The sequence below is a fragment of the Simochromis diagramma genome, unplaced genomic scaffold, assembly GCF_900408965.1.
Source record: "Simochromis diagramma unplaced genomic scaffold, fSimDia1.1 OVJJ01000304.1, whole genome shotgun sequence".
NCBI classification, from domain to species: domain Eukaryota; kingdom Metazoa; phylum Chordata; class Actinopteri; order Cichliformes; family Cichlidae; genus Simochromis; species Simochromis diagramma.
In genome coordinates, this window is record NW_024387030.1 from 10,527,648 (window position 1) to 10,549,692 (window position 22,045).

The following is a 22,045-nucleotide window of genomic DNA, read 5'->3' on the forward strand; positions in this document are numbered from 1 at the left end:
TGGTCTCTTTGACATTTAATATTATTTAACTAAGCTAGCAGAGCAGCCAAGGGTGTCCAGCTGTGGTGGCTGTGACAGTGAGTGCACAATTTCTTTTAATGATATCAGATTTTTTTAAACCATAATTTTAATGAATGGTGGTTGAAGGGGCCACCTGTGAATTTTTGCCTAAGGCCACTATAGACTCTAGAATCGGCACTGCATTCATTCATACCTCCAACCTGTACAATCACAGACTTCACAAGCTTGTAGCTCACACAGCAGCTCCCCTGGGGCAGGCTGGGGGCTTCTCTGAAGAAACACGTAATTTTGCAACCCACAACATTCACTCTGGGGCAACCTTCTGCTCTACTGATTTGGAAAGCAGTGCAAAAACAGCATGAAAATGATTTAAAGGTGCAACTGTTTCAGCAGTGAATTTTGAAAATAAATTCCTGGGTAAGTAACAGTTATATAACAGATTAGTTTTTAGGATTTTTAGATTAGAAATCCTGATTTCCTGATGTGGTTTTGTTTATCAGAATCAGAATCAGAATCAGAGAGACTTTATCAATCCCAGAGGAAAATTGTTGTCATAGCACCACACATTCAGCAACCATCAAGCACATATATATGAAACATAAATAACATATTTATGTTATATTGTATATTGTTATGTTGTATTCTACATCCTACAGTGGTTTTATAAGAAATTTATATCTCAAATATCTTTCAGATGTTGATGTTTTATAATGAAAATAATAGCCTCTAACATCACCCTGGCTCCTCCACACCAATGGGGGGCGCACGTTTTTTGTAAATAAATACCATCGTGGGTTGACGAGGGCCGCTCAGCCATGTTGAGGAGTCTGTCAAGCAAAGTGCAGCCCGCCATTGTGTAGAACCAGGCTCTGTAGAGAGATAAGGGTGCTTGGCTGAAACGCTTCAATAGCTTGATAATTATTTTACCCTGCCGCTTTTATTTAGGAGTAAATACAGTTACACAGGCTCCGGGGGGGAAAGACATGTCAGCCAGCAGTCTTCTTGAACAGGTAAAGAGAGGTATTTTCTGAACATTTACGGGGGCCAAATTTCTCAGCATCGCGACGGGCTAGCGAGGATAGCATAGCTCAGAGGCAGCGGCTCCGTAGTGCAGTAGGCCTGACCACCTGCTAAAGGAACTGACTGCTGAAAATATATCTCTTCATCTATTTTTTCCCCTTCCTCTCTTCTCATAAATCAAACCTTCATGAATCACCTGGACCCAATCCAGAGACCGAAAGGCCAAGCTAATAAAGGTAAGACCAAATATTATCTAACATTGTCGACTTGGGTTTGAGAGAGTGCGAATCTTTTTATGTACCTTTCGCTTTAGAAAATCTTGCGAACGCGATAGCTGGCTTCCTAGCTGCTCGGGTAGAATGGGCCTCTGTGTACACGATTTAAAGGTTTTCATATAATTTATCACTTGAGTGAAACGCTTAATGATACTGTGTTTCAGGTTGGGATTTTTCAGGCTTTAAACAAAGCAATTTTGAGTGTCCTTTACATCCCAGAAATCGCACAGGTTCCCACAGGTAGCTTCAGGCTAGCTGTCTCCAGAGTGGCTAACTTTAAATGGCAACATGATACACATGAGCATCCTTTTCCTGGTTCTACTTTTAATGCCTTTTATCACCCATAGTTGCGTGGAAAACACCTTACTGCTCAGTGTCTTTAATTATCAGACATTATGAAATTTCTTTTGCAATATTAGGGCTACAGGTGCCACCCTATAGCACGCTGGCGACCTGGCTAATGTTAGCCAACTCCGTCAAGTTGAAAGGACTCTTGGCGCTCGTTAACATGGAGACGCTAGCGTGCTAATGTTAGCTGGTTGCTAGGTTAACCAAAATGACACGTCTTCCGACATGCTTTTCCTGTGTCAGAAAGGCCCTCGCGCTTTCCCATCATTATGCTGTCAGTCTATAATGTTGAATAAACACATTGAACAAATAATTTTTATTTTAATTCTTTTTGTCCCTTTCTCCGAAAAGCTCCGACAATCTCGTGTTTTCCAGCACATGAACATCACCTGTAACAGAGAGCGCTCTTTAACTCGCGGGGGGGCTCGCTCACACGCACTACTCATCTACCTGCATTTTAACATGCTTTTTTTTTTTTTTTTTTTTCTCTCGAAGTGATGTCAGTATTGGTTTTATCTATTATTTTAATGTGTCTATTGCTGTGGGAATCTAAATTTCTTTAGTGCTCTTTTATGCCAGTATTTGACTACTTCCAAGTCCATTTAATTTTTCCTGGGCCTGATTCAAATAATTGAGCATACTGTGTAATCTGAAGCATACTGAGCAATTATTGCTTTTTTTTTCCCCTTGTTCTAATTTCAGGGAGTGGTTTTGTTATGTAATGAGTGGCGTTGATGCTGATGTTAATTGCCTGATAATGTTTAACCCACTGTACCTCTGGGGTTGCACAGGCCTGTTAACACAAGTGTTGTTTCATTTACAGTGCAAAACGGAGCTGTGACCCAAAAGGATACTTTGAATGACGATGAATTTGAGCCTTACCTGAATACTCAGGCCAGACAGGTAAATGTTTTCCCAGTGTGTGTGAAGTTTTGTTTTGTTGTTGTTGTTTTTGTTGGGGTTATTTTTTTAATTTTTTAAATCTGAATCTTTTTCCCCCTTTTTTTTTCTTAAGTAGTCTGTTACTGGCTTATCCTTAAATGTTCTTAGTTGAACACAAATCTTTTTTTGTTTTATTGCACTAAAATTCAGATAAATCTGATAAGGGTTTACTTAAATTCTGGTTTAAGGAAGTTAAAATGGTGATGTAGAGATCAGCTGATATTCTCTAGCTTGCATCCACAACAAGTTTCATGACCGTGCATATCAGAATAAATTATATCCTAGTTACTGGAATCTTAGCACATCTGTTAAACCCAATTTCAGCCATATTATTAATTGTAAGTAAACCTATAAAAAAAAGGTTTACTTTGCACATTCTTGTGTTTTGATTACGAAGAATATTAATGTGCATCTCTTTATTCACCTTGGATTTTATTGCTTTAATTTTTTTTTTTTTTTTTAAATGTGGTTGTTCCCTGTGCAGTAACTAATACACATGCACTGTGAAGTGGGCTGTAGAGGAAAATAATAGAGCCTGTCTTTTGGTCCACTCAGAAGAATAGCTGTCCTTATCTTCTTCCAAGACACTCTAAATGGTGGTGGGGGAACAGTTCATTGTTTAGTTCTGTTTATTTATAGATGAGTTTAAAGGAGGAATAGTGAGAGGATTGTTTACATTGTTGTCACAATCCGTGGTGAGCAGTGACAGTTCAATTACTTATTTTTACTGTGGTTTTACTCCCTGGATGAAGAACAAGTTGCGCTCATGTTAAGAGGAGTGTTCAGCTGTTAATGTTACAAAATATGTTGCTTTAATAATTAAATGCTAGGGTGCTTTTCCACAATTTATTTTTTTTCCCCCATGTTGTCACTAAATCACATTTTTCTATTCCATTTAGAGCAATGCCTATACGGCCATGTCGGACTCGTACATGCCCAGCTACTACAGCCCCTCCATAGGATTTTCCTACTCCCTGAATGAGGCAGCATGGTCCACAGGTGGGGATCCTCCTATGCCTTACCTGGCCTCCTATGGACAGCTGAGCAATGGGGAACCCCACTACCTCCCGGACGCTATGTTTGGCCAACCAGGCCCCCTGGGGAGCAACCCATTTCTAGGTCAGCATGGCTTCAACTTTTTCCCCAGTGGCATCGACTTCTCAGCATGGGGCAACAACAGCTCTCAGGGACAGTCGGGGACACCGCAGAGCTCTGGCTACAGCAGCAGCTACGCCTATGCTCCCAGCTCACTTGGAGGTGCCATGATTGATGGACAGTCCCCATTTGCACCTGCTGCCAACGAGCCCCTTAACAAGGCACCTGGTATGAACAGCCTGGACCAGGGCATGGCGGGACTTAAGATAGGTGGTGCTGCTCCTGGTGGTACCGGGGACTTGGCGCCTAAGGTAGTTGGCTCTGGATTACCCGGTGGGGGTCCACTAGGCCCTGTATCATCTGTTGGACCTCCCAGCATGCCTCCTGTCTCAATTGCCCCTGCCAAGCCTGCCTCTTGGGCTGATATTGCCAGCAAACCAGCCAAACCCCAGCCCAAGCTTAAAACTAAGGGTGGCATGGCTGGTGCTAATTTGCCTCCTCCGCCCATTAAACACAACATGGACATTGGCACTTGGGACAACAAGGGCACCATGCCTAAAGCCACCACTCCTCAGCAGGTGCCCCCTATTCCCAGCAACGGGCAGCCGCCCAATCAGGCTTCCCCGCAGCCTGGAAGTACTGCTGTGGGGAATCCACAAATGCCCCTGAGCAATGGACAACTGGTTCCACCTGTTTCCCAGATGGGTCAGCATCAGCTTCCACCCACTGGGCAGCCAGGTATGGGTCAGATGCCCCAGCCTCCTCTCTCCCAGGGTGGTCCTCCTCCACCAAGCCAACAGCAACAACCATCTCAACCTACCCGCTGGGTCCCACCACGGAATAGGGCCAATGGATTTGGGGATACGAGTGGGAGTGGTACAGGCCAGTCACCTCCCTCTTCTTCAGGAGTGGGTGTGGTTCCAGGGGTCCCTTCGGAGCCTCACCCAGTTTTAGAGAAGTTGCGTATGGTCAACAACTATAACCCGAAGGACTTTGACTGGAATCCCAAGCAGGGCAGGGTGTTTATCATCAAGAGCTACTCCGAGGATGACATTCACCGCTCCATCAAGTATAACATCTGGTGCAGCACGGAGCATGGCAACAAGAGGCTTGATGCAGCTTACCGTTCACTGGGTGGTAAAGGACCACTTTATCTTCTGTTCAGTGTCAATGGGAGCGGTCACTTCTGTGGTGTAGCAGAAATGCGCTCACCCGTGGACTACAACACGTCTGCTGGCGTGTGGTCGCAGGACAAGTGGAAGGGTCGTTTTGATGTGCGCTGGATCTTTGTTAAGGACGTTCCCAACAGTCAACTGAGGCACATTCGACTGGAGAACAACGAAAATAAGCCAGTGACCAACTCTCGGGACACACAGGAGGTGCCACTGGACAAGGCCAGGCAGGTGCTAAAGATCATCGCTGGATATAAACACACCACTTCCATCTTCGATGACTTTTCTCACTACGAGAAGCGTCAGGAAGAAGAAGAGTGTGTGAAAAAGGTAACAAAGTCACTGTTGAATAAAGTGAATGACATAACAAATGAATGAAAAACAAGTGTGATCTTCAAAAAAGGTGGAGTGTTTGAAGCCTGTGTATGTGTGTTTGTACAACATTGATGTTATGCATTACAAAGAAACGGTACAATACAACCCTTTACAGATGGGCTGAGAGCTGATTTTCATGTGCTTATATGGATTAGAACAATTTGTCATCTTTTCTTTTTTTCCTTTAGCTTTTATGTTCTACCTGTTAACAGTCACATGTAATGTTCTACTTTAAGAGTGGACAGCAAGAGAAAACATTTACAAAGATAAAATGGATAACATGCATGGTGTTTAGTTGTGTAATTATAGCAACTTTATCAGTGTTATCTTGTTCACAGCTGAAGCTGCTGTGCTGCTAAAACTATGAGAGATGTTGTCCCCTTTACTGCTTTATGATATTGATAATCTCTTTGGCTTATTTGAGCATGAAGGTAGCAGAGCAAAAATGGAAAAATGTCAAACCGAAAAGGGAAATTTGTTTTTAAGTTTATACTGGGATCATTCAATGGTTTGTTTGTGTTTTCTAGGGTTTCTTTCTTTTTCAAGCAAGCGGTGTGTTTTGTTTTTCTTCTTCCTTTCGTGTTTTACACTTTTTTTTTTTTCTTTTTTTTTTTTGACTACAGATGCATTGATCAGTTACTTAGTCTTGATGCCAAAATAGAGACCTTGTCTTTAGTCAATTACTAAATCCAATACCTGCGTTAATTTAATAAACCCTGTTATGAAGAGCACCAGGTATGACATAACATTGCTAGCTAACTGAAATGAAAAGTAAAATATGTATCGATTAAAATTTACTTAGTTGTCCGTTATTGGAAGGATAAATGTCAATGGGACCTCTGCCCTCTCCCACTAAAACTCAAAAGGGGGTCAAATAAAAAGGTGGGGAGGAGGGAAGTGAGTGCTTAAAGTATTTGTATGCTTTCATGTCTGTCAGATGAGACATGTGTTTTGTCATTTTTAATCATAATTATTTTACCTCCCCTGTTAGTTTCTCTCTTCCCGTGAGCCCATCCTCACACATGGAGTTGAGAAAACGGGTGAAGGAAAATGTTACTCACTTTGGGTACAACTCATGCCACTTTCCTATTGTCAACTCATTTGACCAGTGTCAGCTGGATCACAGCTAAGCCACAGACTGGTGGAAGCACACAAAACTTGTCGGTGTAGTAAGCAAGAAATGACTCCATACTGCCAGCCCTTATTTCATCTTAATTGTGTGTTTCCTCTTTGGCAAATGGATTACATCCAAAATATGGGCGTATCAAGGTGGAGACAGTATTTAAATTTACATAAGCATGCTCTGTATTGGAAATTACACCCACCCGTCTCCAAATGCTTGTTTTTCTATTTGTTGGGCAAATCTAGGGACAGTTGTTTTATTCAGTGTCATCTTTAAGTTTGCCTTCAATGAAATATACTGAACCCCAAGTGTGTGTGACACAAGGGTGAGGGTTGTTGCTTTTGGGATTCTCCATCAGTTGGCTGGTGAGTGGATTATTCAGACAGAGCATATCAGAAGAATAATGAATGGCGAAAAGGCAAGCGGATACTGGTAACAAAGATCCACAATGCTTAACATCTGTCATCATTGTTGGGCCACAAAGCACCCACAGAGCAGTATTGAGCTGGAACCTAATTTAAATTAGCCTCTTATTTTTTTTTTAATGGTGTGCACTGGCATTATATAGATGAATCTCTTGACATGATTTTGCATTTTATTTTTCAGAACTGCTGTGGTTGGGGAAAAACACGTGTAGCTTGCTAAAAACCCAAATGTGCTGCCTGGAGGTTACCACTTAGTATATATGAGCTTGGATAGATGTAAATATAACTAAAATAACAAGAGGGGGGGGAAAAAAGCAAAAACTTATATTTTCCATGAGTATCTTTGTCTACACAATGTTTATGCTCAAATACGTAAGCTCGACTATTGGTGGAGGTGAATTTGCAGTATATTAAATTTTATTGGGTATTTTGGCTTTCTCCTTCCTCGCTTGATGGCAAGACATCTGTTCAAAAATGAACTGAGAACATAACTGCTCTTTTGTGGTCTCTGTAAGAAAGGGAAAACCTTTTAAATTTTATCCCAGGTGTTCGAAATCTTAAAAACAACATTTTAACCTGTGGTGATTTGTTCATTTTGAGTTATGTTTACACCCAGACTTGAAACTGAGCCACTTAATTGAGGACAGTAAACCTGAATTAATTGCTTACTGAAAAATAAAAAATGATAAATGCACATTTGAAGAAGATTCATCTAGGGTACATTGTCTTATATATGTCAGTTTGAGATGGACAACATTTGGTTTTATCTATTTTAATATGTTATCTGTATATAGAGTTATTGATATTTAGCGGTTGAGCTAGGCCACTCAGAATCTGCTCTGTTTCTAAGTAATCCTTTGGGCCAAATTACTGAATGATCTTACTACAAAGACCTGGCTCTTTCAATCTGAAGTGCTTCAGTTGTGCTCAGTTTTTGCTTCTTTTGTGACAGGTGGAGGTCCAAGGCAGTGAGCCATATCCCAGCAACCCAAACAACAGAAGTCATTACAGGCTTCAGGTAACTGTATTCTGAAGAAATTTAGCCTATTTTCATACTTTGAGTCTGTGCCACTTGGATATTTTTCACATACATTACGTAGTTGATATTTTGGTACCTGTAACGCTGCTAAGTTATCGAGCTTTTCCTCCTTGAAACCCACATCTGTTTAGGTTGTCGTTTGCAAACAAGAGCCGTGGTTTTATGAAACCTATTAAAATGTGTATTAAGTGGATGCCCACATTTAACAAGAGAAACTGGAAGGATCTATTGCAATGTGCCTATATTTTGTATGATGTAATTTCTGCTTTGTGTGTAACACGCTGTCCTTTCATGTTCTAGGAGCGCCAAGGACGAGTCAAGTAACAGTTGGTGCTTTGGTCAAAGACTGCAATGGCCCCCTTAAAGCCCTCTCTACCCCATTACGTCATTACATCCAGATCTCTTAAAGAAATTCTAATAGGGGTGAAGAATTAACAAAGGACAGAAACTAAATGAAGACTTTGATTTCTTTTGACTTTAAAGACTTACTTTGAACTTGTAGTAAAAAGAAAAGGAAACAATTATTCATAGGACTACAACTAAATGCATAGCATCCTTAGGTGATTTTTTTTTTTTGCCCTCCCCCCATTCCACTACATATGCTTTCTCCCCTTGTATGCTGCTTTTTTCCTTTTTTGAAATGAATGGATCAGCTTGTTTTTTTTTTTTTTTTTTTTTTTGTTGTTTTTTAATGGTCCAAGAGCAGGTCTGAAATTCTCACACAAACACACAAATCAAATAGAAATTGTAGTGTTGACTAATAATAGTGTCCCAAAGTGGAAAAATGGGCCGTTTGTCTCATTTTCTTTGTAACCCCACCACCACCCCACCCCAATCTGTCTTTTGAGGATGCTCAAATGTTCAACCGGGACCCAGCAGAGTTTCCTCCTTGGTGGATTTTCATCGTAGGCGTATGCCAGCTACGCTCACTCCAGAATCTCTCTACACGCTTGCCATGTTTTTGTTTGAGAGGACTGCAAATGTTCAGAAGGCCCTTCATTTTGTTTTCCCAGTGTGTTGGATGGAGTGTGTGGGGTGGTAGGGTAGGGAGGATCTAGAAGGGGAGGGAAGAGGTTTAAGAGTTCGAAAGTAAAAGAAATGTTAAGTTGATAAAACCTTGCCCACTGTATAATTTTTAAGGTCTTAAAAAAAGGGGCCCTCTGACAGTCTTTGGACCTAATTTACCCCCCCCCTTTTTTTTTTTTTTTTTTCTTCTTCCTCCTTTCTATTGGACAAGTTGATTCGTTGTTGCTATGGGCTGCTTTTTGTTTTGTTTTGTTTCTCTCCTTCCTCCGTTTTCTAAAGACAGTGATGCGAGTGGTCTTGACCCACTCTTTCTATTAATCAGTTCAAAAGTAATAAATGTGGTATATTAAGCAGAACGGTGTGCATTCCCCTTGTTTGGAAAGCAGTTTTGTCATGCAGCATGTCCGTGCGGGTTTTTTTTTTTTTTTTTTTTTTGTTTATTTTCCCCTCCCCCCTCTCATATGGGTATCTGAATGTTTCTTCCTGCCATTCTTCATCCTCCAACACCCCCTCCCCTTTTTATCCAAGCTTCGATCCAAACTGTGCTGCCCTGCATTTCTTACCTCTACTTTCCAAACCCACCTTTGTGCTACACACTCCCGGATTCCCGTTTCTGCTCAGCCAACCATACATACTATATCACAATCAGCTTCGACCATTTTCAGAATGTCATTGTTGGTGAGTAAAAAGCGCAAGGTCCTCTTTCAGAACTACTGGCTTTTATTTGTGGCATAATAAAGATGCTCCACGAAGTCATGTGTGGTTTCTCATTGGGCTTTGCTTCCCCCCCCCCTTAGTAGGTTGTTTATACAGACTTGTCTGTGTGCATTGTCTTTGTGCTGATAGCAGGCAGGAATGCCATTTGGGATGCACAGTAAGATTGTTTTTAGTGTTTTGTTTCATCTGTCGCTGGGTCAGACACCACTTGTATGGTCTATTGGCATAAAAGACTGCAGGTGTACAGTGCGCAACACATGATTTGCAGCTCATTGTAAAATGAGCCTGATCGTCTTTAGTTTCCGATTCTACGCACTCAAAGGGAGCAAAGAACCGGAAAAACTGGTTCCTCTTACCTTTTGATATGGCGGAAGTAGAGTTGAGGAAATGTGATGTGCAGCTGTTTAACATACAGTCCGCCATTTTCTCTCCTTTGCTGCTTGCACTGAACATAGCAGACACAAGAGGGCGACACAGGACCATTTACTGACGCTTCAACATGATCAAGGACGAGGATTTTCAGCCTGGGCTCGATGGTGTTCCGAAACTGGCCTCAGCATCAGGGCCTGCTGCGACTTTATTTGCTCGTGAGATTCGTTGGTTTTATTCTTCCTGGCAGTTTTTTTTTTTTTTTTTTAAATTTCCTCCAAAAGTTACTGATAATAGAAATGGCACGTGTTCTTTAACCCTCATCTTTTATGTTTTTGTGAGACCTTAAACGCTGCCAACAGCTGGATAAAGATATGTAGTCTACAAAATTTCAAATGTATCTTTAAAATTGAAAAGCTGGTAGACAAAATTAAATAATTTAGCCTATTTCTGCACAGATAATGTAAACACTGCAAAAGAAAGTTGTCGGTTTTTAATGCAAAACGCGTCCAAAGAGCCGTTCAATATTTTTAGAGCTTATGCGGCTTTACATCAGTCTTGCAAACACTAAAAATGTGGTATGCTGTAATTGCGAAACACTATTACTACTTTATTTGCAGCCATACACGTTACATTCATAACTGACTTAACATAGATTCCATAGTCTGTCAAAAGAATATACCTCATAACGCTTTTATTTAAAGGGGTCGTTGCTTCAGTTCAAGTCCTCTTTCTTGCACACTGCCTGGAAAGCTGCAGGAACTGATGGTGGTGGACAACATAACTACAATGTGCTCAGTGATGGGCTTAAAAATAATATATATATATATATATTATTAAAGTACACAATGTAACAGAGAGAGGCCTGAGAGGAAAATATGAGGCGACACGGGCGAGCATCCTTTTGCTCTTTGGGATGAAAGTGCGGGGTCTGTGTAAAAAGAACTGTGTGTACAAAGATAGAAGTAGCCTGCGAGGATCTGTGTGTGTGAGTGTCGAGAGGGAGGTCGACGGCACGTGTCGTGTCTGCGTGGAGGGTGCGTGGCAAACATGCTGCCTCGAGGGGATCTCCCGTGACCCTTATCTGCGCGTCTCTGGGGACGCCTTTTAGCCCCTCCTGGGATGCAAATGAGCGGCCATAAAACAGGCAGATACTGCTACAGAGCCGGTGGTGGAGGAGAAGAAAGGGAAATGGGACCAAGGGGAGAATGGAGGAGGAGGAGGTGGTGTAGAGGGGGGGGGGGGGGGGTCAGCACTCACGTCTCAGCGCGCGCATGAACCTAAATGCATGAAGGAGGTGGAGGGGGAAAAAATATATATATATATATATTTTCTTTTTTTTAAAACTCCAATATAGATATGATGGCTGCGTGTGTTGGTGGAGGACTTCTTGTGTTTTTCCATGTGTAGAATTCGACATATTGACTGAATTCACAAGAGGCACTTGAATTATTATCAGTTAAAGTCCCTTTCCTGAGTGCTGTGATTCGGAAAAAAATTTAGCTGTTAATACAGCAGCACCACAAACAATCCAGTGGATCTGTCAGCTGATTAAAGAAATGGTCTGATGTAGGCCCGTGGCGGGTTATTTATTTCATATTTCAAACATTAGTCCCTGCAAATTTTTCACACAGGGGAAAAACGATTATTAAATATTTTCTGTTGGGAAGTATTGTTTAGAGAGAGCTACTTGAATGCGTTATGTCGGTGGGTTCATATTGCGCTACAAGGTCATGGATCTGCTTTATTTTCCCCTCATTATCATAAGGCATCCATCTCTTTCTTCCATTAGTGACGCTTCACCATGTCGCCAAACCGACCTCTATTTACATGACTAAATTAGATTTCGTGCATTTTGTTTCAGAAAGCCTGCCCATAGCTAAAAGTAAAAAATAGAAGCAGTCCTGAAAGAATAAGGCACTTAATATAACTAATATGTATATGGACTGATATTTTTCTAATAGAAAAGAATAATACATGCATACACTCTGTGTTCTTGGACCTCACTGGCTGCAATTTCAGTCACTTTATATTTTGCATCTAATTTTCAAAGTGGATTTTTTTTAATCAGGAATTTTTCACTATGTATATCTATATCTATCTATCTATAGATATAGATATATATAGATATAGATATAAAGAACAGTCCATGACAATTCATGTTTTTTACCACATGATGGGGGGTTTACACTCGGTCACCTGCTCTCCATTGCCAGGGGTTCCACACCGTTAACATATTGAGTGGTACCCCCTCATTTTGCCCATAGTCTTCCAATCGTATTGAGAGTTTTACAAAAAATGCATAATGTGTAGACAGCCATAGGGGCCTGAAAACAGTTGATGACCTCTGTCTTAGCATATGTGGCACACTTGCCCTGTGCACGCTCTAATTGTGTGCAGATGACAGTCAATAATGAATTGTTCTTCACCAGCATGTCAGCATAACGCATTTAGGCCTACAACAGATGCAGATTATTCTCGGGAAAGAAAACAAAAAAAGTCTTTTGTGTTTTTAATCTTCAAGTCTCTTCAAAATGTTGTCTTTTGGGGATGTTTTTATCCAGTTTTCGTATACTGAACACACTGAATCAAATTTTGAATATAAACTTTAATAATCGAATAGTATAGATATATAAATAAGTAAAATTAAACAAAATCAATTTATAAAAATATATATATATATATAATTTTTTTTTTTTTGCCTGTTCTGCTTCCATCATCCGAGATGTAGGTCAGCTCACATCTTTATTGCCTACAGCGATGTACAGCTTGAATCATCTGACACATCTCTGTGATTATAGGAGTAAAACTGAAGCTCGTCTTTTAAATTACTTTATTCGTTATGTCTTTTTATTTACTTCTTCTGAATTTTTCTTCTTTTTTTTTTTGCATTGAAAAGAAATACTAGATACTACAAATAGAAATGTTGTCCATGAAACGATGTCTTTATTGAGACTTTTTGCAGAACAAAAACACAAAGGTGTGACACAGAAACTGACGAACAAAACAAGTGTCATTCTAAATGAGCAAAAGTCAAATAAAGTCAAGTGAAATCAAATTTTAAAAAGCCGTATTTTCAGACTATGAATAGCAACAGAAATCGGTTCAGTGGAAAAAGAATAAATCGGCATGCATGAGAATGGTGGAGGTGGTTGTTGCGTTTTATGATAGGCCTAAAAACAATAATTGTGTAGTAGCACATTATCCCCTTGTAGCATTTTCATCCTGTTTTTCATCTTTCTGTCAGATAGGGCAAGTGTACGCTCATGCGGAAATACACAGACCTTTGAAGTGGCTCTCTGTCACCACATGGCAAATCCCCCTAGTGTGATCCCTCTGTCCATTTGGCCAAAGGACCAACACTGGTAGGCTGCCTATGGCTCTGTCTGTCCTGACGTTATGGAAAACCAGTTTATTAGTATAGGCTTAGCCTGGCACCCAGTGATTGTGGTGTCCTTATTTCGCCTATTTTCCCTCAATGTCTAAAGAATATATGTTCTGTGGTTTGCATTAACTCATCTGTACACCTGTCTTAGGCCACTGTTCAGTAGCTCTGCCTAATGCCTACTTTCCTGATTCTCTTCCTAATCCCATAGGATGGTAGCAAACACCCATCTGTGCAGTTACCAGTGCCACTTTCCTGTGTTGGATGGGCTTTACACTGTTTTCTCAGGTGAGCGAAGACTGTGGCTTCTCTCTTGGCATTCACCGCGTGCCTTAATTGTATTGAAATTAAATCAAGGTCCACTGTGAACACAAAGAGCCCAAACCGAAACTTCCAAAATGTTCCCAGCTACTTCGATGCTTCTAATCGCTTCACTTACCATGCTTGCACTACAGCAATTTTTAACATGCGCATTCTTTGCTAAACGCTGTCACTTTCTCAGTCTTCAATGTGCGTTTTGTTTTGGATTTCGCCACTCCATCCCTGTTTGACTTTGTCATTCCTCTCTCCTCACCTGTGATTCCTTGTCCCTGAAGCCTCAGGGGCTGCTATGCGGTCCTTCAACACGACAAAGTACATTGCATGCTAATCCCACACTAACATGCACTCTCCCTTTGCAACGAAAACACATTTTCAATATAAACAATACAGAAAAAAGCATACACAATACAAGCCAGTGATATTGTGATTCTTCTATTGGAACAGCTCACAGTATGTAAATGCATGCATGCGGTTCTAGCTGTGCAAAAGAGAGGGTTTCCAGCAGAAAAAAGATGAAAAAAAAAATACATTTTGTGATCATCAAAACAGAATTCACACCATTAAGACATGTGTACACATTTTGTATACACATACTACAGCATATCATAAAAAAAAGCACCACAGAGAGAGGAAAGCACAGAGAAACAGGGAGGGAGATAGAGCAGGCGAGCAAAGCTACCTTTGTTGCACCATAAAGAGAGCAGCAGCCCAGCTACCTGATTGCTACCATTCCTGCAGACCATCTTCCCCTCAGAGCAAAACAAAGGACGACGACTAGATATTTATGAGAACACGTTACGATGCACAGCTACGCCTTATCCTCGCCATAGCACTGCCTCCACTGTTCCTGGTTAAGAGCTTGGTACGGTTTAACCAGATCAAGCAGTTCTTCATTACAGTTGGTAAAGCTGTGTCGTTATCTCCCCCTTACCCTCCCTCCCTCCCACTCTCCATCTCTTCTCTACTGTTCTCTCTCTCTCTCTCTCTCTCTCTCTCTCTCTCTCTCTCTGTGCCGCTCTGCGCATGCAACTATAGCTATGTACAGACTGGAAAACAGGATCTAAATAACAACACTCTCCATCCTGTAATTAAAAACTATGTATGTATAAGTAAATAAGTAACTAATCAAAAAAAGTGAATATTAATGTTCGGCCCAAAGCAAAAGCGCAAGAGGAAAAATTAAGCTTGTTTGCCATTACGCAAGACTCTCCTGAAAAACTGATAGCGTTACAGCTAAAATCGCTCTTTTTACAACTCTTGATCACTGCCCTCAGGTCCTTTCTATTTTTAATACAGTTTTTGTTTTTTTGTTTTTCAGATCAAATATATCCTTCCTCACTAAAGACGTAGCAAAAAAAAAAAATTGCAAAGAAGGTGCAGTGTATTTCCTCCTTCGGGTCCTTGGTCCTGATTCTGTGATTGTTGTCGCTGTAGTTGTAGCTGTGCCTGCGCAGCTCCATCCTGTGAAGGTCCTTGTGGGTTGGGAAGAGCAGGGGAGCAGTCACACAGGGGGATGGTGGGATGGCGGACAAGGGGCTGAAGGGACGGGAGGCAGGCAGGCAGGTGTCACGCATGCAGTCAGGGGAAAGAGGAGAGGGTAGCAGGAAAAACAAAAAAAAACAAAACTAAATTCTACCCAGTCACCACAAAATAGAAAAATCCATTTGGATCTGCTCAAGACAAAACCAAAAAGGAAGACAAAAAAGCCCAAGATGTAAAATATACATATATAAGCCAGGCAGGTATATATGTATAAGGATCCAAGGGAGAAGGAGGAGAAGGAGAGAGATAATGGATGGACGGACGAGGAGGAACAGGCAACTGGCTCACACACAGACACACTGCGCCGAGGCGAAGGCACGGGCTTCAATTTATGCTTTCTGGTCGACACCACCCCCCACCTAACACACACGCACGCAAACACACATGCAGACAGATACACGTGCACACACGCACATAGAGTGTCCCGCCCCTATCTGCCCCTGTCCCTGTCCTGTCCCGTACTGGATGCGTGGCCCAGCTGATCAGTGCAGAGGGATTAGCCAACAGGGCCAGCTGGCAGGGATTACACAGGCAAAGTGGGGGAGGTGTGTCTGTGTGTGTGTGTGTGTGTGTGTGTGTGTGTGTGCGTTAAGGGGGGTGGGGGGGTGATGGGAATGGGAGGGGGCATGAAGGGCGAGGAGGGTATGCCTACTGGGGGGGGGGGGGGGGGGGGATGGGAGGCCTTGTCTTGTCCTGGTAACACACAGGCGTACACACAACCACACACACACAGATGTGCAGTGAGACACACAAACTTGACCAGATAGTCGGCGCATAGATGTTTCATGCAGATGCGCATCCACGGCATGCACCAGTGCCTGGACACAACATAAAAAGCTTGCAAATATGATTTGAAGGAATGCATGAGCTGCAGTAACTGCAGGGGTAACGCAGCCAGTAAGCCGTGCAGCGCAGCCTCTTTCCCGACAAAACAGGGCAACACACAGTGTTGATAAATGTATGTAAATGTGCAGGATGCTCCGGGGAACGGATGGCAGAGGGGGGCAGAGAGAGGGCGGGAACCCCACGGGAGAGTGGGGCCAGGCTGACAATGCAAGGCTTTGACCCTTGACCCTTCTCCGCTCCATCATCCGTAGCCATCAGCTGATCCAGAGAAATGGACAGCCACAGTAATACCCCCCCCTCCCTCCGCTATCGCCCTCGCAAACACATGAACACATGCACACGGGGCGCTCGTCTGCTAACAACACTAAATCCACCCAGACCCATCTCACCTCTCTCTTTTTTTTTTATTACCACTCCTTTTCCATCTCTCGCTCCCTCCATCCCTCCCTCCGTTTCTCTTTGCCGTCTCATGCCTCACTTCACCACTTAGCTCAATCCAATATCCCCGCTCCTAACCTTTCTGATTATTTTGAAATGTGTCGACATCTACAACTTTCACATCTCTGCAGGAAGAGATTCAGCCTGGATGAGAATATTTTTCTCATACGTTCATGTTTTGATTTGTCCCTGTGTTATACTTAAAAAAAAAATCTTAATTCAACCGTTTTTAGACTTATTTTCAGCTATGTCACAACACAGTGACACATACTGTAGTTAAATTAAATTTTATATTTGTAGGATGAAACAATTTTTGCTTTTATAAATCAATCTTTTTTGGAAAGTGTGGTAACTGTTTTACAGTAATAAACACTGAACAGCACGCAGTGTAAATACATGTGCAGCTCAAACGATTAGAAATCATATAAGCAGCATCAGATTCTGATCTTTTACCTCCTGTATGTTCAGCTATCTATAATGATGCAGTTTAAAATAATCCTGGAAGCATGAATCATATGGTTTGGCCACTGCTGTCAGTGTGATTTTTGTCAGGCATTACCAAAATCACGCAGGCTAAACTACCCGCTCGTCTCCACAGTAGCAATTTGACACACATTTACTTCACACCCCTTTGATCTTCATTTCTGCAAAAGCGTCAAATATCTGCTTTAAATATCGCACAGAATTACATACCTTGATGGAGTGAAATGGTGTAGAATTTGATATATTATTTTTGCACAGAAAATATGATCTGTCTCGAGCCCGTCACTAAATCTGCCCAAACTGCCACATATACGGGGATAATTCGGGGATATTTTCAGTTAGCGTTAGCTGCGTCGAGTGTTATTTTGTGAAAAGCTAAAAGTCAAAAGTTATTCAGACTGTCAACAGCAGTTTGAGCTACAGTTTGTTAGACAGAGACACACATCAATCCAAACACACTCTTACACAGACGGGTACAAACACTACGCAGAGGTACACACTCACACACACAGTATGATTTATGAAAAATCAAAGAGACATTGTGTGAGGCCTTACAGGCAAAAAGGAAAAGAAAGAACTGTGCCACTGTTTTATAATAAATATATAGAATTAGACTTGGTTGACGTGTGACCGACATGACATTAGTTTACATTTGTTTACCGGGAATACACAATAACACCGCAGCAGAGCTCAATAGCTTGGCCACAAATGGAGGACAGCTTGGCCTTCTGTTTATGAGGCATGGGGAGATGGATTTTATGAGGTAACATAAGTTAAGGTTTACCTCAGAGGCATTTAGAAAAAATTTGTTTTATGTTTTTGTGGAATACACTTTTGTCAAAGATATATATATGTTTTTGTCTATGAACTGACAAAAGCTTGAACTTAATATTTATGCTCATCAATTACATGCCATACATTTCATGCATATTGCAGATTTTATTTGTTTGTATCAGGTGTGTTGAGGATTGTGCACTTTCGCATGGCATTGGAAAAAAAAAAAGATTTGCAACTGCATTTTAATGTCCTTACAACCTCGTCCTCCATTTTAAATGCTTGTACACGTGAGGATGAGAGCGGGCGAACAGGCATGCAACCTTACAAGCGCACAGCTCGGAGGATCATAGAGAGGCTAGCAAAGACTTTTTTTTGTCTTATCATACAGAAAAAATAAAAGGAGAAATAGACGAGCGATTATACAAAGAGACAAGCTGTCAGAGACAGACAGGCAGGAAGACAGAGAGACAGGCAAATAGACAGTGCTCGTCCCTACTTTGGTAATCTGATGGAGAGATTAGCAAGCAGGCAGCATTTGGGTCGGATTATCGAGTCATTAGAAAAGACTGGTGCTCCAGAGCCTCTCTCATGTGTTAATGTGGCTTTACAGGTCCTCCCGGCAGTCTGTGCAGATTGTCTTGTATTGAGAGTATATACAGTAGATAGTCCTTCAATATGCAAATTCATAAATCTCACGCACCAGTTTCTGTATGTATGTATGTATTATTTACATCCCACCGGGATTATAATAGTCTTTATGAGTGATGTTCTAATTATTCAGAATATTTTAATTATCTTTTAAAAATGGCTCATAGTCAGAATTACAGACGTTTTCTTTTTATTTGTATCTATTTTGTAAAGGTTGTAAAGGTAGCTCGTGCAATGCTTTAAATGTGTTTTAAAGCATGGTTGTGTTGGTACAAGAAAACAATATAAATCAAATTTCAAAATTGGAAATCTTTAGTTTTTTTATAATCTATATATTTTGAAATTTATCACCTGTAATTAGAATGTATTTATGTTAAAGTACCACAACATAGTTTCTTTTTTTTTTTAATTGAAAACTTTATTTTTTAACTACACTGAGGCGTTAGTAAAAAGTCACTGAGAAAATGCATCTTCACTGTCCTTAAGTGTACTGCTAGGTAAGCTGTAGCGTTTAGCACCATGTAGGTCAGTGGGGAAAATGGTGCTATATGGCCTTCTTGCACTTGCAAATCATATAGATGTGACGTTCAGTGATGATGGGATTTAAACAGGCTCAGGAAGGAGCCAGAGAGCTTATGAGTGTGTGGGTGTCTTTGCAAGGGAATACATGTATTTACAGTAGGTTATATGGATTTAGGGTATTTGCTCTCTAAATATCGGCGGTGACACACACAGCTCAGTTGTATGTGTATGTGTTTTGTTGTGTCAGGGGTCGGGGCAGCTGGGCTGTTCATTGACAGCTGATCAATGCTGCTGACGCTCTCTGTGTCAGTTGCGCTGATATGGTCGAGTGACTACAATATCAGTTTTAGTTTCACTAGAGTAGGCAATACAGCCGCTGATGAGTGTGTGTGTTTGGGTAATATTAGCTAGCCTTTTTTTTAAAAAAAAAAAAAGAAAAAAGGAAAATTCCTCACTGTCCAGACTCCTCATTTAGCTTGTGACCACTTCGCTACTTCACTTCCAGGTCGATCATACGCGCGTTCTGCCACTATCAAACAAACACACACGCATGCACGTGCAAACTCACACTATCTGATCTGCGTGTTCCCAAAAACCTTCCCTTTTGCTGCTGCCTCTGCATACAGCATGCCCCAGTTCCCCACCCCCATCCCTTTTTGTCAAATAAATTGCTATGTGACCTACTTCCCATTTTGCACCATTTCTCTCATGTTGAGATATTATTGTTTGAATGCGAGTGATTTGCTTTGGGGCATACAGTTTCAAAGAAAACGCAGTGTACAGTATATCTTATGGGACAATCCATACTGTAAACTGTAATGAATATATATTTTTAAAAATATGAAAAAGTTAACATCACCATTGATTTTTTTTTTCATGAATTGCAGTTTGGTGTTGTTGCAGTGTTGCACGTTCTTTTAATGTATAGGCAAGCTTTTTTTTTTTTTTTTAAGGCTTTTGTTATTAAAATTGCTCTAGTATGATTTGTAATTAAAATACATGGTTCACATATTTCCCGATTAACACATACAATAATACTCATAGCCCTCATAATAGCAGGATGTCTTTGTGGTTGTCATAGACTAAAGAAATAAGGTAAATCAATTTTGCAGCCTAGTCAAGCAGAAAGCACAGTGGCAATTTTCAGTAATAACCATGGCTAATTCATTGGACCTCATTGCATTTATAAACCAGTTATGTCTGCACTAGTTGGCATCCAGTGTTTTCTTTGGAGTTGAGGTGGATTTATCAAATCACTTCACGATAAACGGGCTTTTGTAGCAAAGGGTTGAAAATCCAGAAAATTACAGATAGGCAGGTTAAACAGCAGCTGAGCTTTACTGACTTATTGTGTTTCGTTATTTTGCTTTAGTTAAATTATAATATATAATACTTCAAAAATAGCCTTTCATAATTTGTTTCAATTAAATCTTCTTTATAAATTGTACTCATTAACTCATTTATTCATATATCTTATATTTCTTGTTCATCGTTTTGAGCCTTACATTTAAATAGCTGTCTTCGTGAGAGTGTGTGTGTCCATTTTTGTGACTTTCCATGTGTGTATATTTGTATATGTGTGCCTTTTCCTGCGTCTCAGTGTATCAGATCAAGGCTCCCTTGTGCCTTTGCCCAGCCATGAAGAGATGGCACCGGAGACCACACTGACCCTGATTTATTGGGATCAGAATCCACATGACAGCAATTAATTTACATCCATTAACCACATTGCTCGCTCTTTCTTTCGTGCTCTCTGTGGACGTTTGGCACTCTCGCACAATCGGTTTGAACATTTTTTCGCTTCTTCCACTTGCTCTAAGACTTTCTCCCTTCTCAGCATGTTCTCTCCGCTTTAATCAGTCACTCTCACGCTACCGGTAGCTCCCACATTTCCCTCTTAGTGTACCGGGATTTCATATTCGTAATCCATTTAGCAGACCTTTAGCATCACTTTTGACCTAGGTCTCTACATAAACGATAATGCCATCAAGTTCATAGTATTTGTCTGTGAGGTTGTGCTAATATAGTGTGTATGAGGGAGATAGGGAGGGAGGGAGTGTGTTACTGCCTCCCGAAGAGCTGAGGAATCTCCTGTTTAATCGTATAAATAATCCCTGTAAATAATCATTATGTTACATATACTCACTCTTTTTAATAAATGAACACACATTGTGTAATCAGAAGGAATTAAACAGTGCTCAGTAAATTGTCTGATTATGATTAAACAAGGAATTTAACATTAACATTATAAGCTCAGCACCTTTTGTTCATCTGAGTGCATCCTTCATGCTGTTTTATTGTTAAAGCATCCAAGTTGTGCAGTTTATATGCTCAAGGGTGTTCCTCTCTTCCCCTTACATTAAGTCTCTTTATTGCTGTCCTACATCTGTCGCTGCTACCCTACCTCTTACTCGTCTTTTCTACCAGTATCTGTCTTCCAAATGCTTTTTGCTGGCCTTTCAACTCAAGACAGGAGACTTTGCTTGAGGGAGAATTTGCCATTTATTTTTGGAGACAAAAAAAAAAAGGAAAGGGGCTTTAGTGCTTTGTATCTTTTCCCCTTTTTGTCTTCTTTTTCTACGCATCTTTGCTCTCAGCACCATTGTGGTGCCTCTTCATCCAACTCAGGCCTCCATGCCTTCACTTTTTCCTTGGGGTGAGAGGAACAGAAGAGCGTGGCTGGCTAAATGTGTGCGTGATTGGGACAGTACAGCAGAAGATGAATTCTCTACTGTCTCATTTATTTCCTTACCCTATATTGACAAGCACTCACGTGCAAACACATAGCAAGTCTTTTTAAAATAAGGCTGCTTCCTATGTATAGTCATGTATTACCGCATGCTCATATACACATACCCAAGCAAGCGTTTCGTTTTAGCATAGTGCGTGTGCAAAACTTGACACTTCTTGCCTAATTCAAAATTTATTCTGAAGGGAGAGACAATGAAAAAAAAATCCTTTGCTTGCATCTCTTAACCAGCATAGCTCGGGGACAGGTTCTACCAGTATCTGTTTAAGGATTGGCTCAGGATGTGGTGCGGGAGGAAAAGTTGCAGTTGGCAGCAGGCAGAAAGACACTGCAAAGGGAGCGGGGGTTCACAATAAAGGATTTTAAACCAAAGCCTCTTTGGTAAAG

At 41.0% G+C, this 22,045-nt stretch overlaps 2 protein-coding genes across 2 annotated transcripts in view; both read left to right on the forward strand.

Annotated features, from left to right (window-relative positions):
• Positions 1-815: 815 nt before the first annotated feature.
• On the forward strand, positions 816-9,617 carry ythdf2 (YTH N(6)-methyladenosine RNA binding protein 2). Its single transcript, XM_040041510.1, has 6 exons — positions 816-1,031; positions 1,253-1,277; positions 2,488-2,567; positions 3,506-5,203; positions 7,749-7,814; positions 8,136-9,617. The coding sequence occupies exons 1-6, from the start codon at positions 1,005-1,007 to the stop codon at positions 8,157-8,159; spliced, it is 1,920 nt and encodes a 639-aa protein (XP_039897444.1). The 5' UTR covers positions 816-1,004; the 3' UTR covers positions 8,160-9,617.
• A 1,670-nt stretch (positions 9,618-11,287) lies between these two features.
• si:ch1073-358c10.1 (peptide methionine sulfoxide reductase MsrA 1) overlaps positions 11,288-22,045 on the forward strand; it is a 53,422-nt gene continuing 42,664 nt past the window's right edge. Inside the window, exon 1 of the mRNA XM_040041513.1 lies at positions 11,288-13,620. Within this exon, the coding sequence (XP_039897447.1) occupies positions 13,545-13,620 (76 nt within the window). The 5' untranslated portion in view covers positions 11,288-13,544. The remainder of the gene's footprint in view (positions 13,621-22,045) is intronic.

What these genes read in the sequence shown, in the direction of transcription:
- ythdf2 (XM_040041510.1), top strand. Translation starts at nt 1,005, where the DNA reads ATGTCAGCCAGCAGTCTTCTTGAACAG. An exon ending in CCAGCAGTCTTCTTGAACAG is followed by an intron (nt 1,032 to 1,252) that starts GTAAAGAGAGGT and finishes GACCCAATCCAG; the next exon opens with AGACCGAAAGGCCAAGCTAA. An exon ending in AAGAAGAGTGTGTGAAAAAG is followed by an intron (nt 5,204 to 7,748) that starts GTAACAAAGTCA and finishes CTTTTGTGACAG; the next exon opens with GTGGAGGTCCAAGGCAGTGA.